The sequence below is a fragment of the Cupressus sempervirens genome, chromosome 5 (genome assembly GCF_028749045.1).
Source record: "Cupressus sempervirens isolate cs-2001-9-10 chromosome 5, ASM2874904v1, whole genome shotgun sequence".
In the NCBI taxonomy this organism is placed as follows: Eukaryota; Viridiplantae; Streptophyta; class Pinopsida; order Cupressales; family Cupressaceae; genus Cupressus; species Cupressus sempervirens.
This window is the reverse complement of record NC_143122.1, coordinates 539,942,946-539,958,931: the sequence shown is the minus strand read 5'-3', so window position 1 is coordinate 539,958,931 and position 15,986 is coordinate 539,942,946. Positions and strand designations below refer to the sequence as shown.

At 35.1% G+C, this 15,986-nt stretch overlaps 1 protein-coding gene across 2 annotated transcripts in view; it reads right to left on the bottom strand.

Annotated features, from left to right (window-relative positions):
* The window catches only part of LOC149557073 (protein CYCLOPS-like), a 164,085-nt gene that overhangs the window by 129,309 nt on the left and 18,790 nt on the right, over nucleotides 1-15,986 (bottom strand). For both annotated transcript variants that reach the window (XM_089831755.1, XM_089831756.1), the window contains exon 3: nucleotides 4,744-4,884. In XM_089831755.1, coding sequence (XP_089687881.1) covers nucleotides 4,744-4,884 — 141 coding nt within the window. The remainder of the gene's footprint in view (nucleotides 1-4,743; nucleotides 4,885-15,986) is intronic.

Genomic DNA, 15,986 nt, shown 5'->3' with positions numbered 1-15,986 from the left:
ATACATTGTATGCATATTAAGGGCTTGTATGCCAATTTTTTTCCACTTAATCTTTGCAATAATGTGTCATGTTTTCTTTTCCATTTTAGGTTCATTATTCAGAGCTAGACAAGATGGCTAGATGTGGAAGTCGAAGATCAAGTTCAATTGCTAGGGCAAACCCTTTTCAAAATTGATGTAGGTTCACTGCTTCAGCTGATTAAGGTAGTGCTTGGTGTTGGGGGTTAATTTGGCAGTGTAACCATTGCAATGTAGAGTATTCTAACTCATACTATCGAGTGAAACTTCACTTCAATCTTAGTAGTGGAAAAGGAATGAAACCTTATAAGGGGATAGATGGGAATAAGCTGCCAACTAGTTAATCTTGCAATAGGCGAGCGAACGAGACGAAGATGATAGGGGTTATAATGTAAAAAAAATCCCCAATTACTTTGTTTGCAATAATGTATCATGTTTACTTTTCCACTTCAGGTTCATTATTCAGAGCTACACAAAATGGCTAGAAGTGGTAGTGAACGGTCAAGTTCAATTGCTAGGGCAAATCCTTTTCAAAATTGATGTAGGTTCACCACTTCAGCATTTCACACCAATGATTAAAGCAGTCTTGGTGTTGGGGGTTATACTTGGTAGTGTATCCATTGCAATGTAGAGTATTTCAACTCATACTATCGAGTGAAACCTAACTTCATTCCTAGTAGTGGAAAACGAATAAAACCTTGTAAGGGGATAGATGGGAATAGGCTGCCAACTCATTAATCTTGCAATATGTGAGCAAACAAGACAAAGTTGATAGAAGAAGCATCAGAGGAAAGACAATGACTACTCCATCCATGACTAGCCAAATTCGAGGAGACCTCCTAGTGGCTTGCATTAATTTGCGAGCCTGCATCCTTTCTTGTCAATACCACCACTTCTGAACCAAAATTTGTTCCACAGGAAATACGCCCATTAGATGTGGCCTTCAAAAATGAAATGAAAGATCTTTTAGATTAAAATATTGATTGTTGCTTATATGTATAAGGATTTCCATTTAACCTTGTTAGATCACCTTTTTGGCGGGATATGGTGAGTACCCTTTGCAAGGGACCTGTTAATTATGTTAGTCATGGGTATGAAAAGGTGTGAACCACCTTACTGTCGAGAGAGAAGACCTCGATGGAAACAGAATTGAAAGTGATCAAGGGTAAAAGGGTAGAAACAGGTACATCCATCAATTCTGATAGATGGAAAGATTGCATAAATAGGCCTTTGATCAATGTTATAAAGTGCACCTTAAGCAATGATGTTCTTGAAGGTACTGGATTGTGAGGGGCAAGTGAAAGATGCAAGTTTCATTGCCAATATCCTCGTGGAATCAAATGAGATGGTTGGGGCTGCAAATGTTGTCCAAGCAATTTGTAAGGGGCAAGTGAAAGATGCAAATTTCATTGCCAATATCCTCATCGAATCAAATGAGATGGTTGGGGCTGCAAATGTTGTCCAAGCAATAACAGACAATTCTAAAAACTATAGGGCAGTTGAGGCTATAGTCAAGACTACATATAATCACATTTTGTGGACACCATGTATAGTCCATTCACTCAATTTAATCATGCAAAAGATTGACACTCAAACTGAATGGGTCAATAATATTTACACGGAGGTTGAGTAGATACAAATGTTTGTGACTAATCATCACTCACACAAGCCATATTCAAGTCCTTCTCTTTATTAAAGTTGTTGAAAATAATTTAATTATGTTTGTATATTTTATTTTTTAGTTTTAAATTTAATAGATGAACTTGATATGACATGTATGTTTTAAATTCAATGCCATCATAGGTTGTTGATACATGATTTGCATCGCACACAATCACCTTAAGACGGCTTGTTAAGGTGCGAGAGGCCTTGAGTGCTATTGTTATCAACTCTTTGTGGGGTATGGAGGCAATCAAACATAAAATAAGCCCAAAATATAAAAGCATTGATCCTTGATGAAGAATGGTGGGAACGCGCGGAATATATTTTCAAATTCACCGAGTTCATTATGAGCATGATTAGATTTGTTGATACCAATTTCCCCTGTTTGGGTGAAATTTGTGATGCCATGGACACCATGGTGGAGCACATAAAAACAATAATAGTGGACAAGGAACATACAGATAAGTGGAAAAAAATATTGTTGATCATTAAAACAAGATGACCACCTTGCATCTCTCGACGTATGCTTTGTCAACAAGGTATTATAGCCAAGAGATGGTTTCACAACTAAACAAGGTGGCACCATATAGAGATACAGAGGTTGCTTTTGGTTACAAAGCTGCATGTTCAAAGATGTATCATGATGATGATGAAACTTGAAACATTGTCTTCACCGAGTTTGCGAAATTCGCATCTACCAAATATCATGATGTTTCCACTCTTCATCCTCAATATAGGATGGATGTTGATGAATGGTGGTATGCAAATGGTCAACGCTTCATTTTGTTGCAGCCTCTTGCAATTAAGCTTCTCTCGAGTATGTTTCTTTTTTTTTTTAATTCTTATCATTCTCCAATTTTGGATTTTTGTTTAATCATGATGCTATCCTATTGAAATTGAATATTAAATGTATATAGTGTTTGCTAGCTCAAACAAGTTGCCAGTTCTTCTTCAGCTGAGCAAAATTGGAGTACATACTCCTTCATCCACTAGGTTAAGTGCAATGACTTGGGTTCCAAAAAAGAAGAGGGTTTAGTCTTCATACACTACGATGAGGATGCGCCAAAGAATTGGGATCTAGTCCCTGACTGTCTGATTTAGAGGCCATAGCTGCACAGCTTGCCCAAGTCTTTCTAGAAGATCAAGAGGCAACTACATCACATGACATGACAAGTGCCATAGTTGTTGGTCCAGACGAGAAACCAAACATTGACCTTGATTCCGACAAAGATAATGAAGGAGAATATGGACTTGGATATTGAATTTACTACTTTAATTTTTAAAAATAAAATAAGGCTTGTGATTTAAATTGTCAGCATGTAATGACACTTGCAGACTTTTGCGAAGTATGAATATGATATTATCATATTTTTACAATTATGGATTTATCAATTTATGAGCATCACACTTCTAACTTTTTATCATTATAATTATATATCTAAACTTCAAAGTTTTGAACTGATGATGAATGAGCATTGACATGTTACATGTATGAATCTATGAATTTACATATATATACATACATAGATTATACATACATATATACATACCTATATATATATATATATATATATATATATATATATATATATATATATATATATATATATATATATACATATACCCCCGCAGTGCCAGAACTTGGCCCAAAAAAATTGCCGAGTCCTTGAGCCCGAACCCGAATCCAAATCTAAACAAGGTAACTAATACCAGCCTGCTCACCATCTTCTTACAATCTGTCTGCATTAGCAATCTTATAAACTATTCTAATACAGGCAAATCTTTTGTCACTGCAAGCTGTACTCTCCTTGATTCCTCTACATCCATGCTTTCCATGTCAAAATAAAGTGCAACACAAATTGGAAAACAACTTTCATTTCTGTGCTGAGTTATACATTCTTTTACAAATGTCTTTTCCTAGACCCAACCTCCCAGAGTGCTAACTAGAAAAGAAAACCCAACTTTAAAGCTAAAAACTTTCCTCATAGTTAGGCTACAGCAGTTACAATTCCCCTTACACCCAAAAATCTGGCAGACACCCAATATATCCCTAGAATATCTACAAAATCATTATTTATGGGAAGTGGTAATCAATTGGCATTTGATAGTTGGTTAGATATAATAGAATTATTAGTTCTACAACCTACTGTTTAAGTTCCTTAGCCTGCCATGTGATGTTTCCTGTTGAAACTACACTTGAGCAAGTTCAATAATGGAGAGGGGTCACAGTTGGGAAAGGGGTGGAATCCTTGGTATGTAAAGGATCCCCTCTTTAGGTCCTCGTGGTCAATGAGAATCTCTATCCAAAGGTTTCTTCTTGAAGATACTCAATCCCATCTAATCAGGATATATGAGGTTAGTGAAGCTTAACAATATTCACCTCTTGTAATTAGACTTAGTTTCAGAAATCTGCAGTAACATTATATTTTTCATAAACCTTGGTCCAGAACTAGAATAGATAGTACTGAAATTAGAAGCCATCCTCTCTAAATCTACAAACTCAATCATAGCTTCTCTTATGATAGATACTACACAGGAAATTTTGGATGAAATAATCTCGAGTCAAAAAGGAACCATCAATACATTTCAATGAAAATAATAGAGAAACATACAGAAACCAGAAACCAAGATTCAAAGAATCTATTGGACTAGGATTAATTTAGATACATTTAGGCAAGAGCCTACAACACAACAGTATCTTGTGAGCCTCTCATGTGGGAGGTCTTGAGTTTGAATACACTTAACACATAAAAAAATAATTAATTATAATAATAACAATAATTAATCTAGGCTTCAGCCGTTTACCGATCAAAAAATATTTATATAGAGACACATTTGTTTAAAATCAATTTCATAAATCACTAAGCCACCTTCAAAAATTTGTTGAGTACCAATAACTTTATAAATTTGTTAAGTAACAATATCTTCAAAAATTACTTGAACGCTATCTTATGTCTTTTAATTAGTTACATAAAAAGACATGTTGCACATGTTTGATGGGTAAATTTGACCTTGTATCACGTAACTTCAATTTTATTTTTACATCTGAGTTGATTTTTGCACCTGAACTTGAATTGGTTGGAATCACTGAACATGTCATCAGAAAGATACGAATTTATTGGAACTAAATGTTCAAGGCTGGTTGTCTTTTGGAATGCAGATCCTGATTGTTGTGCCAGTAGAGCAGATAGTTCTCGAGACATCCTGCAAAATGCAATCATTATCACTTAGATAAGAGTACCTAAACATGCAGACAAATAGTCCACCTATTTATCCATTCATTAGCATGCATGCGTTCATACAATGAACCAACTAAACAACAAGAGGTTACCAAATAAAACCATAGCATAGAATTGTAATTGCATGCTAATGTTACGAAACCATTAAATCAACTCTGTCATGCAAAATGAACATCTTAATGTTTCCTTAGACTTTTGAGAAATAATTATCAGAATGATAAATTATTTATAAGCATTTACTATGGCTTTCTACCATAGTTTTAAAAACCTGCACATACTTTATCTGAATCTGCTCAGCAAGTAATGCAGAAAAATTACCACAGGAAATCTTTTAGCAAGTACTAACCAAAAAAGTCGCAGACAAACTCAGAAAAAGCTGTCAAATCCGCATAAAAAACTTGGCCAGTGACAAAATACAATAAGTCTGCTATAAAGAAACTCATTTTTATCAATTTTTTTGCATTAATTTTCCAAACATTTAAGCATTTCAACAAATCAGACCATTGTGCAATCATTTACAGGAAGTTTAGGAGTGACTATTGATCAAATTTAGCATACTTATCAGCCACATTTGACATGTAACACTCTTCCCCCCATTTTTTCGCATCTTTATCCTAAATATCTAATGTTAGGTTTTATTTTGTATTTAATTTCTGATTTTCAACTACATTGCTTTAATTTTCCAATTTTTTCTTTTCTTTATAGCATCCACTTACACTACATCACATAGCACTTTCTCCATATAAGGACCAAATTTTAAAACAGCATAACAAGATTTATAAACTAGCTTATTGTGATCCTTCTGCAACCAAGAAATCTAATTAAGGGTGAGATTGAGGAATGGGAAAGCAAGCTGCAATTTGTTAACCATTTCTTCACTCACCAAATTGTGAGTAGATCCACCATCTATAATCAACTTACATTATTTGTCCTCATATTTTGTTCAAAAGACACTCTTCCTCATCCAATCAACTTCTAGGGTTTTTTGTTTATTAGATTTATATGAGATAGGAATGTAGATAATTCTAATTTTAGTGTCTCTAGAATATGGCTCTTACTAATCTTATAATTCCTTGCAGGTTGTTGCAAGAATGATGAGGCAATGATATTTCACAAGCATTGTAGAGATATCTAATTATGATAATACTTTTATTATTTTTGAACTTGAATTCACAAAAGTCTCAATGTAACAAAGGAGAGATCGAACTCTATATGACTTGCACTTTTGTTTTGCTGTACTTGTCATTTATTGATCTGCTTTGAGGTATATATATTTGCTTGGTTAAACATGTCAATGGATAGACATGTCTCCCCATATGTGGAGACATGTCTCTCCACCGACATGTATATGCACCTCTTCATTGTCGATGACTTATACAAACTAATCATTGCACATGCAGCTTGTTTATGCACTGTTTCAATATACAAATTTATATTGCTTCTCATCCGATGGTTATCGGTAATATATCAAGTATTATCAGATTCAAATCTGATATACATTCAATGTGAATTGCTCATTATTGATGGCAGCAGTTTATATCCAATGTCAATTAATTCCATACTCATAAAATAGCAAAGATAATGATATTCAAATATTGATTAAATGCAGATCAATAATCTCAGATTTATACTTGGAATAAATAGTAATGATAATCAGATTATTGTGAATGATAATTTACTTCACAAATAATCAATATAATGATTTATGGTTTAGTATTTAATTATGTATATATATATACAATGTATATTTATATATATGCATGCATAGAATTATAGATCATTCTACTGATAATTATTATTCATTGATAAGTAGGAGATGATTTCCACAGCTAGTCAAATTGTGATGTGAATATCAGGATTTAACTGTGAATATCACACAGTTAAATCCTGATATTCACATCACAATTATTATTCATGTTTTTTTGACCGAAAAAATCATTTTAACACATTTTATCCCAGACAAAAAAAATAGCAGAATTTGATTTTCTGATTCTCTCATATCTACTTCAACTTCTTCTATCAAAGTTTCTTTTTCTTCCTAGGCTACATGACACTTTTGGGGTTTTAAGGGCAATATATGACCCAATGGTCTTCAATACAAATGTAACATCTCAAAAGCTTCCAATTCTCGAAAGATTGACATTCATACACCCAACATCCAAAGCCTCCCCTTAATCTAAAGTTCTTGCCCTCTTCTAACTCTTCACTCAAAATACTTCCTAAAGAAACTTTTTTCCCTCTATTCCAACTCCTATCACCTCTTTTATTTACAATCTCACTTTTGCGGTTGAATTCTCCTCCATCCTTAAGGTACACACGTATGCCTTGTTCACGATAGATACTATCATCAAGATGACCTGGCTCATCTTACAGTTGAAACTTTATGACCATTAACAAACCTTGCCTCTACTAGCTCTTCATTCTCTCTTATACTAGTCCAAGTTTGAAACCTCATCAATTGCTCAATATAAGCTTGTGTTGATTAATTCTTTTGTTTCATATGTTTTGAAATTCTTTAAATATTTTTTATAGGTAGTCAACATGAAAGAATAAAGCTCATAGATGATTCAACATCTTAGGTAGTCTAGTTTTATCCTTTCCCTGTCATCAAGTTCTTTAACCATAGAGAAGCATGATACTTAATTTTTACTCTTTTATGATCATCCTCTCATCATTGTCTTCTATCTTGAAATGCTTGTCTAGGTCCTAAACCATATGTTACTAGGTCCTAAAGCCAATACGCACCGAAATGTAACAAAAAAGGCATTTTTTTTTTAACTTACTTTTGCATCCAAAAACTTTAAAGTTATAAAGGCATCATTTCGCCGAATACAAAGATCATTTGCTCTCTTCACTCTCTTTTCTCATTTTGGCATTTTGAAGGGCAAATGATATATGTTATATGGCATATGACATAGTATTGAAATTTTGAAATATCAATTCACATTTTGAATTTATCTTATTACTACAATTTTGATATTTCGCATTGAGCAATGATGAAGTCATAGTATCAAATGTATTTAATTTTACAATTATGTATATTTCTACGTAACCCAAGGACACATCCCAACCCAAAAAGGCCAAGTTTCAAAAACGGGGACGTCCCCAAGACAAGGGAACAGGTATGCCCTCCCCCCCCCCCCCCCCCCCCCCACAGTCCTCCTTTCCTAAAAATTCCCAAGAAATGTCCCCAAAAACTCGGGGACTTCAGGAAATTTTTTAGGGAATGTTTGTATGTCCCAGGAATGATTGGGGATGCCTTGGAAGTCCTCGGGATGCATGGGCATCCCCGATTTTATTGACAACATCAGCACTTTTAAGATATTTTTCTTTCATAAAACATTTTAGTTTTTAGTTTTAAAGTGGGACCCTCCTTCCAAGTTCACCTTAACATGCTTATTATTTGTTAGTTAATTCCTACTCTTTGGGGCCCTCTAATTAGTATCTAACAACATTACGTTAAGAACCATGGAATTAATATTGTTGAAAGTTTAAAAAGTGCAATAGAGCTAGAACATGCATCCTTATGTCATTTTCTGGCAATACATTAGTGTTTGGTTGGTCTTGGGTTGACTTGGGTCCTTTGTGGAAGATATGGTGAATATTGGAAGTTGCATCAAGATATTGTCTTACTGTAACAAACCTATATCATGATCAAAACTATATAGAGGACCTTTTTATATTAATATCAATCCACTTGCAATGAATTGGAAGAGTAGTTTCAGAATTAAATGAGAGTAGTGTGTTTCAATCTAGAAGGCGGGTTATTGTTCTTGTTACTATTGAAAATGAATTCTAAATTATGTTCTTGAGTATATTTCAATTTTTTATGTTATTATTTTAATATTACATGACATTGACAATAATTCGAAATTATGAATGCATTATTTCATGTTTTTATGTTATTATTATTTTAATATCACATGCACGTTGACAATAATTCCAAATTATGAATGCATTATAGCATATTGAGCATTGAGTTTGATTATTGAAATGTTGCATGTGAAGGTTCTATGATGTTTAAAAGGCATGATTTATCCATGTCTTCATATGAATGTAATGTATATATGCAAATTTCCCAATATATTTTATATTTTCCTTGTATTTCTATAGTCGTCCCCATTTGCCATCCCCAAAATTGGCAAAAGAAATTGCCATCCCAAAACACTGTCTCGTCGTCCCCTATTGTCCTTGTCCTAGAAACTTGGGGGTAACAAAGGTTTTTTTTTTTTAAAATGTGTACATATATTGTACCCATGGAAAAGAATTGGCATATCCATGTACTCATATCCCATGCCCATACCCATAGTAACTATTAAAATAATAATGTAATGTTAATGATGGTCATCTACAGTAATTTTAGTTTTATTAGTTAGTTACTATTTTCACATTCAGTTAACATCTAGGTTGCATGGGTACACGTACCCGAGTACCAAGTACACATACCCCAAGTACAGGGTACTCAATGGAGAGCATCACTGCTAAGGACCTTGATTAAGATTTCTGATTTTTGTCTCAGTTTTTTGTTTCCGCATCAGCTCGTTGGTTATCAAGCTTAATTTGATACGTAATCAATTTGAAACTTTGATACAATACTTATTAACAGTAAACTATATCACTGTTCAAGTCAGAAGTATGTCATTTGCAAGATGTCATTGTTATATGATTTATGATCTTCTCGTTCATGTTTAAAGGCTGCCTTCTCTGTTCAGCATCTAAACATTTATCACATATTATTACTACTGTTTACAAACATATTGCAAATCTGAAACTGAAAATAATACATTACATCTGAAAACTTTAGCACAGGTCTTGTTTTGAAAAACCATTGTCATGACTCAAGTTTTCAGATTTTCTATAAATATTAAATTATATTTTTTTTTAAAGGTTGACTGCTCAAGTACCCCCCGTCCCCTAATTTGAAAATAGCCATACCCATACCAGTACCAGTACCCTGAGTACTCAAGTACCCCTGTCCCCATGCAACCTTGTTTAACAGTTGTTTTGTTTAGAAACATCATCTTGTACTTTTCTATTTAAGGAGACTGTCTCCATTGTTTAATATCAAAACTATCAAGTTTTATAACATGGTATCAGAACGGGTTTGAGTCTAATTCCTACGTGAGAGGCCCTGGGTCATGTGGGTTACATGTTGCTTACATTTGCTTTTTGTGAGTTGCTTGCCATTTGCATGTGTTGTTTTCTGCATGAAGTGTTTTCTTGTTTTTTAGCGTGATGAACTTTGGCCACTTTTTTGGATATTTTACCACATAGTCTAGTGTTTTTTCATATGAAATTTTCAATGATGGGTTGTTTAGTTTTCTGCAGCTGCGGTCTATTTTTTGCAATGCAAGGATTTTGCATGATGGTGAGTTTTCTCATTTTTTTCCACAAATATTCTTGGTGGTAGATTTTCTGATCTTTGTCCATAAATAATCCTAGGTGTGTCAGATTTTTCCTGCAAACAGAATTGAAAGGTTTACAAATCATGATTTTCTAACAGTTGAGTTGGTTTTCTTTTGTGGGTTTATAATTTTGTTCCTTTAAAAGTTAATCCAGGTTTTCTAATTTTTTTGTCTGTAACACATTAGTGGTCTAGCTTTTATATTTTTGTCCTCAAAAATTGTAGCAGATCTTCACAATTTTTTCCTTCGAAAATTTTGGGAGGGTTTTCAAAATTTTGTCTATAAAAAATATTGTAGGTTTTGTGCAATTTTTTGTCTCAAATCATTTTGTAAAAGGGTTTTATCGTTTTCCTCAAAAACGAAGTTTTGTATTGTGATCTATGTCTCTCGATTGTGTCTCTTTGGTCATAGAAATGAGACATAGACATGGCATAGATAACCCAACTTGAGTCTAGGTAAAAGTCAACAAGACTTGGGTAAAAATAAATTTCTAGTGATTCTCGCCTAGAGTGAGTTTTAGGAGAATCTCAGGCCCCTAGGACTCAGCTTAGGGACACTCGACTCAGGACATGCCTAGACTTGAAGTCCTAAAAAATCTTGGAACTATGGTCTTGGGTTTTGATTGATTTCTCTACTCAAAAATTACGTTTGGTTTTTTCAATTTTATCATCAAAAATCATTTAAGTTTTTTTTTTTTTTCCCAATAAAATCATGTGTTATGTTGTTGGTCTCTAGGTTTTTCGGCTTTTTTCCAAAAAAGCGTTTAAGGGTTTTAGCGACTTTTTCCACAAAAAATTGGTTTCTTGTAGTTGTTCTCGATTGCACCTAGAGTTGCTAGGCAACAGTCTGCACAAGGATTTACCATTTTTTCCTCAAAATTGTAGTTACAATTTGAGAAGCTAATCTTGGCATTTCTAGCTACATGGAGTGATACCTTTAATTCTCAACATCAAGTTGGAAAGATTTTGGTTATTTTAAATATTCTACAAAATCAAGGAGGGTGTTAGTGGCAAGCTCATGTCATAATGTATTTTGATGGGAAGGGGGAGCCATCTATGCATCCGCACTCAAAAGACCTATAGATTGTCTTCTAATGATAGCCAAGGGAGGGTATTAAAATAATAATAACTTGTTTCTAATGGTCATCTTTAGTGAGTTTGGTCTTATAGTTAGTTTCTCTTTTCATATATTGTTATCAATTGTTTCATTTAGAAACATCGTCTTGTAATTTTCTATTTAAAATATTTCATCTCCATTGTTTAATATCAAACTATCAAGCTTTATACCACTAGCAACCTACCCTAAATTTAGTCTACAAATAAATCTGGGTTGAGTTCACCTTTAAAATATAATATGCAAATTTTACCTTCTAATCAGCCTCTCCATATGACCTACTACCGTAGCAGCCCTTCCTAGGTTCTCACACTCCTATTCAAACTGGTGTAGATGTGATCTGGCCTCAATGGCTTTTAATCTCTTACGTCATTCATCAATATTTCTCTAAGGACTTGCATTGCTCTTTCCCTTTTTTCCATAGTTCATATGGACTCCTTTCTGGGTCGTTGTAGACAAAGTTATGCAAATAACCAATGAGTGAAAATTACATGCTCTTAAACCATTCCATAACACTTTTGTGGCTGCAAATTAAGTGCTCTCTTCTAGTAAATAAAGAAATCAAACAAACTAATAAAACAAAACTTAAAAAGAATTGAGGAAAAGCTCCATGATTTAAGCAAAAAAGGAAACATTTTTATTTCACAATTTGAATACAGAACATAAGCCTTCTTGTGGCTTCTTCATCCCATTCCCAAACAAACTAACTTCTAACTTGCACATCATCCCAAAAAAAGTAACACTCAAAATCAAAAAAGAAAGACAAAATTGACCATTACAACCCCCACCAACAGTGGCTATAAACCAAGACTACAAAAATAGCTCATTGAAAAACAAATCTTAAAGTTCAACAAAACTAGTGCTTGAGGCACACTGCTAAATTCCCCATTTCATTCTCTTTTCCCTATAAACCCTGATTTTTCTCCTCTTTTCTCAATATTCAATTTCTATATAAATATCTTATAAAAAAATTGGAAATTGTGTGTTTGAGAATTGATTGATGGGATCATTCTATAAGAAATTTGAAAACTAAATTGGAGTGAGTTTTTTGGGGAAAAATGTGATGTTTTGACACCAGTCATTGTGTACGCAATACTCCTAACACAACATACCTACTCACTTGCAATGCTTTGTCGCCAGTTCTTGGCGCATGCACACCCTCCTAGTAATATGTACGGACTCATACCCTTAACCCATACTTGGTTTCATCTAGTTCCTCCCAAGCCCATGCAGCTTCAATGCTACCACATATGGCTAAGGAAATAGGTGCATGTTATATGTCACACTTGCATGGCTCTAAAACAATAATGCCAAAGACTTTCGTAGGACCCAATTAGTCCTCCCAAACAATCCTACTCAGACAAGACGTCCTACGCTCAATAAACAACCTCATAGGCCAAGAATATGGGGCCCACGACAACTCAATCCACCATAAGATGAACTAGGATGTACTACAAAGGAAGAGATGAACCATACGGTCACCTCTTCGACCTGGCGTATGATCCAAGTCATACAAGCACTTGTTCTTCCTCCTTGTGAATTGGTCCAACGTCGAGTTTGAGTATCGTATCGTATCCATTGTATGTGAGTACTAAAATAGATGAACAAAACAAGGAAACACAAAAAAAAGATTTGTACAAGTAATAGGACTTTATCTTTAACAGTGATGGCACTTCAAATTAATCAATAGGTCTTCAATAATGATACCACTTCATATTACAACAATCTCCAATTGGAAGCAAGTAGAATAGGGTGAGGAGTTACTCCCACTAAGACTACAAATGCCAAGTAGGGAGGGTCTTTCACCTTCAAAATGGCAGTTTACTGAACTCCAACAAGAAGTTCGTATATACAAATAAAATATCAAGTTTGTATACCTAAAAAAAACCTACTAATGACCTTATATATGGCTTTAGGGAAACTTCCCTTAGGATTACAAAAGGTGTCAACAAGACCAACACACTACCAACAATAAAATAAAAATGGGCCTAAGAGATAAAACATTAATTTTGAGGCCATCAATACAAAATTATTTAATTAAATTATTTAATAATATCAAAATCATTACAGGCTTCCCGACTTAAGAATCGTTTGCCCTCAAGCAATTACAAACTTGGATGTTCCAAAATCTTCTCGCCTTCATAGGTGGCACCCTCGATTGACGAATCCTTCCATCGCACAAGGAATTCCTTGACTGTGCACATCCTTAGTCGGTTCCAAAATTAGTTTCCCCTCTTTGTCAATGGGAGGTGGTTCCTTCAACATTGTGGTGCACTTCCCAAAGGCCTTCTTGAGGCACGACACATGAAAAATGTTTTGAACCCAACTCCCCTCAAGAGGTTCCAACTCATAGGCAACTTCACCCACCCTCTGAACCAATCTGTAGGGTCCATAGAAACACGGCTTCAACTTCTCCTTACCACATGTGCAAATACATTATACCCTTGTAGTAAATGATGTCCTCAAACACTTTGTATCTGTTATCCTACACTTGATCATTCATTAGTCAACACGTGAATGTGTTCTTGTAGTATTCGATCAACAAATGTGCCTTCCAACCTGCCAAAATCTGGGATAAAGAACATATGGTAGGCCTTCTTGTCAGGGCATCGGCGACCATATTCTTTTACCCTTCACATACTCAATATCAAAATCAAATGCATGGACTTTACTCACCTACTTTTGATGCCATTCGTTCAAATCCCTTACTCAGAGAAGTATCTCAAACTATTGTTGTCTATCTACACGACAAACTTTTCTCTGACAAGGTACTATCAAAACTTTGTTAGTGTGCATGATGGAGAGCATCTCCTTGTCGTAGATGGAGTACAACCATTCTGCCCCCAAGTGCTTCCACCTCTCGAATGCAATGGGGGACAGTCCTACATTAACACCACCCCAATGCATTGTACTCTAAGCTAAGTGAAGTCTAGCAATCCTAGACCTAGACATGAACTCATGACTTCCTTTAGCTTGTTGAAGGTATTTTGTGCCTGCTAATCCTAATGAAAAAAACCTTTCTTTGTCAAATTTGCTAGTGGGGCATTGAGTTGTGAAAAAATCCTTCACAAACCTTCTGTAATAACTACATAATTCAAAAAAATTAGGCATCTCCAAGAGACCCTTGTGGCCAATCCAGAATGGTTTGAATTTTCTCCTAGTGTATTTGAACCTCTTGGAAACTGATGATGTGTCCCGAATACAATATCTCCATTATTCCAAACTCAAATTTGGACCTATTGGCAAGTAATGATTGTGACTCCATGATTTCAAGAACTTCGTCTAAATGCCTTAGATGTTCCTCCCACGTCTTGTTGTAGGTGAGTATGTTGCCAAAGAGCACCAACAGGAACTTGTGTAGCTACTTGTTGAAGATGTGATTCATGCAAGACTAGAAGATGGTCAGAGCATTGGACAACCCAAATGGCATGACCAAGAACTCATAGTGTCCATAAATGGCAACAAAAGGCTATCTTCTCCATGTCTTTCTCCTCATGCAAATTTGATGGTAGCCGAAGCAAAGATGTATTTTGGAAAAATTGTCTGCACCGCGTAATTCATCTAGCAACTCATCAATCTTGGGGATGGGGTACCTACTTTTTATAGAATTTTTGTTCATTGCACAGTAGTCCACGCATATCTAGGGGAATTCATCTTTCTTCTTTACTAGATCTACTGACAACGCGAAGGGACTCGAGTTAGGCTTGATCCATTATTTATCCTTTGTCAAGGAGTTCTTGAATCATCTTCTCTATCTCATCCTTAAAATTCATAGGATAGTGATAGGGTGTTGGCTCCTTTGACTTGATGGTGTACTCAAAGCCAAGGTGTGGAGGTATGCCAGGTGGGATGTCAGCGAAGACCATGCTATGTTTATCCAACACCATTTGAAGCTCCTCATCTGGGTAGTAAGCGTATTGCCCTTGTATAGGCTTTGTTGAGACCAAGCAATGTGTTGTTGAGACAACATCATCATGTCTAAAGATTGTCTCCATCTGTTGTGCTAAGATTTCCTTCGATCCACCATTCAACATTCCCCTCAACACTACCTTCTTATCATCCACTTCAAAGACCTCCACTCTCTTGAAGCTCTATGTGTATTTGTCAAGTCTCCATCCACTGCATGCCTAATATGACTTCTATGTCATCCAAATCTACAAGAAATAAGTCATATCTCACCATGTAGTTCCCCATGGTGATGTTAAGTTGTGTACATGACAAGATATTTCCTTCCACTACCTTAACTTGGAACCATTTATGTGCCTTCGTACACAAACCCCTTTGGTTCACGAGTAATGAGTTGACGAAGTTGATTTGAGTGTGGCCCCACTGTCAAGGATGACCCGCTACCCCTAGAGTATACCTTGTACCCGGAACATAGTTCACCTCTACCAACAACTGCCACAATGGTGTCTCCTCATCATAGCAGTATGGCAATCTTCTCTGCACAATTTATGTTAACCTCGTGGAAACTCATTGACCATTTCCTTCAGTTTCAGATTCCTCATGCTCCTCATTGTCAGATTTTCCTTTGCCTAAGCATCAATGC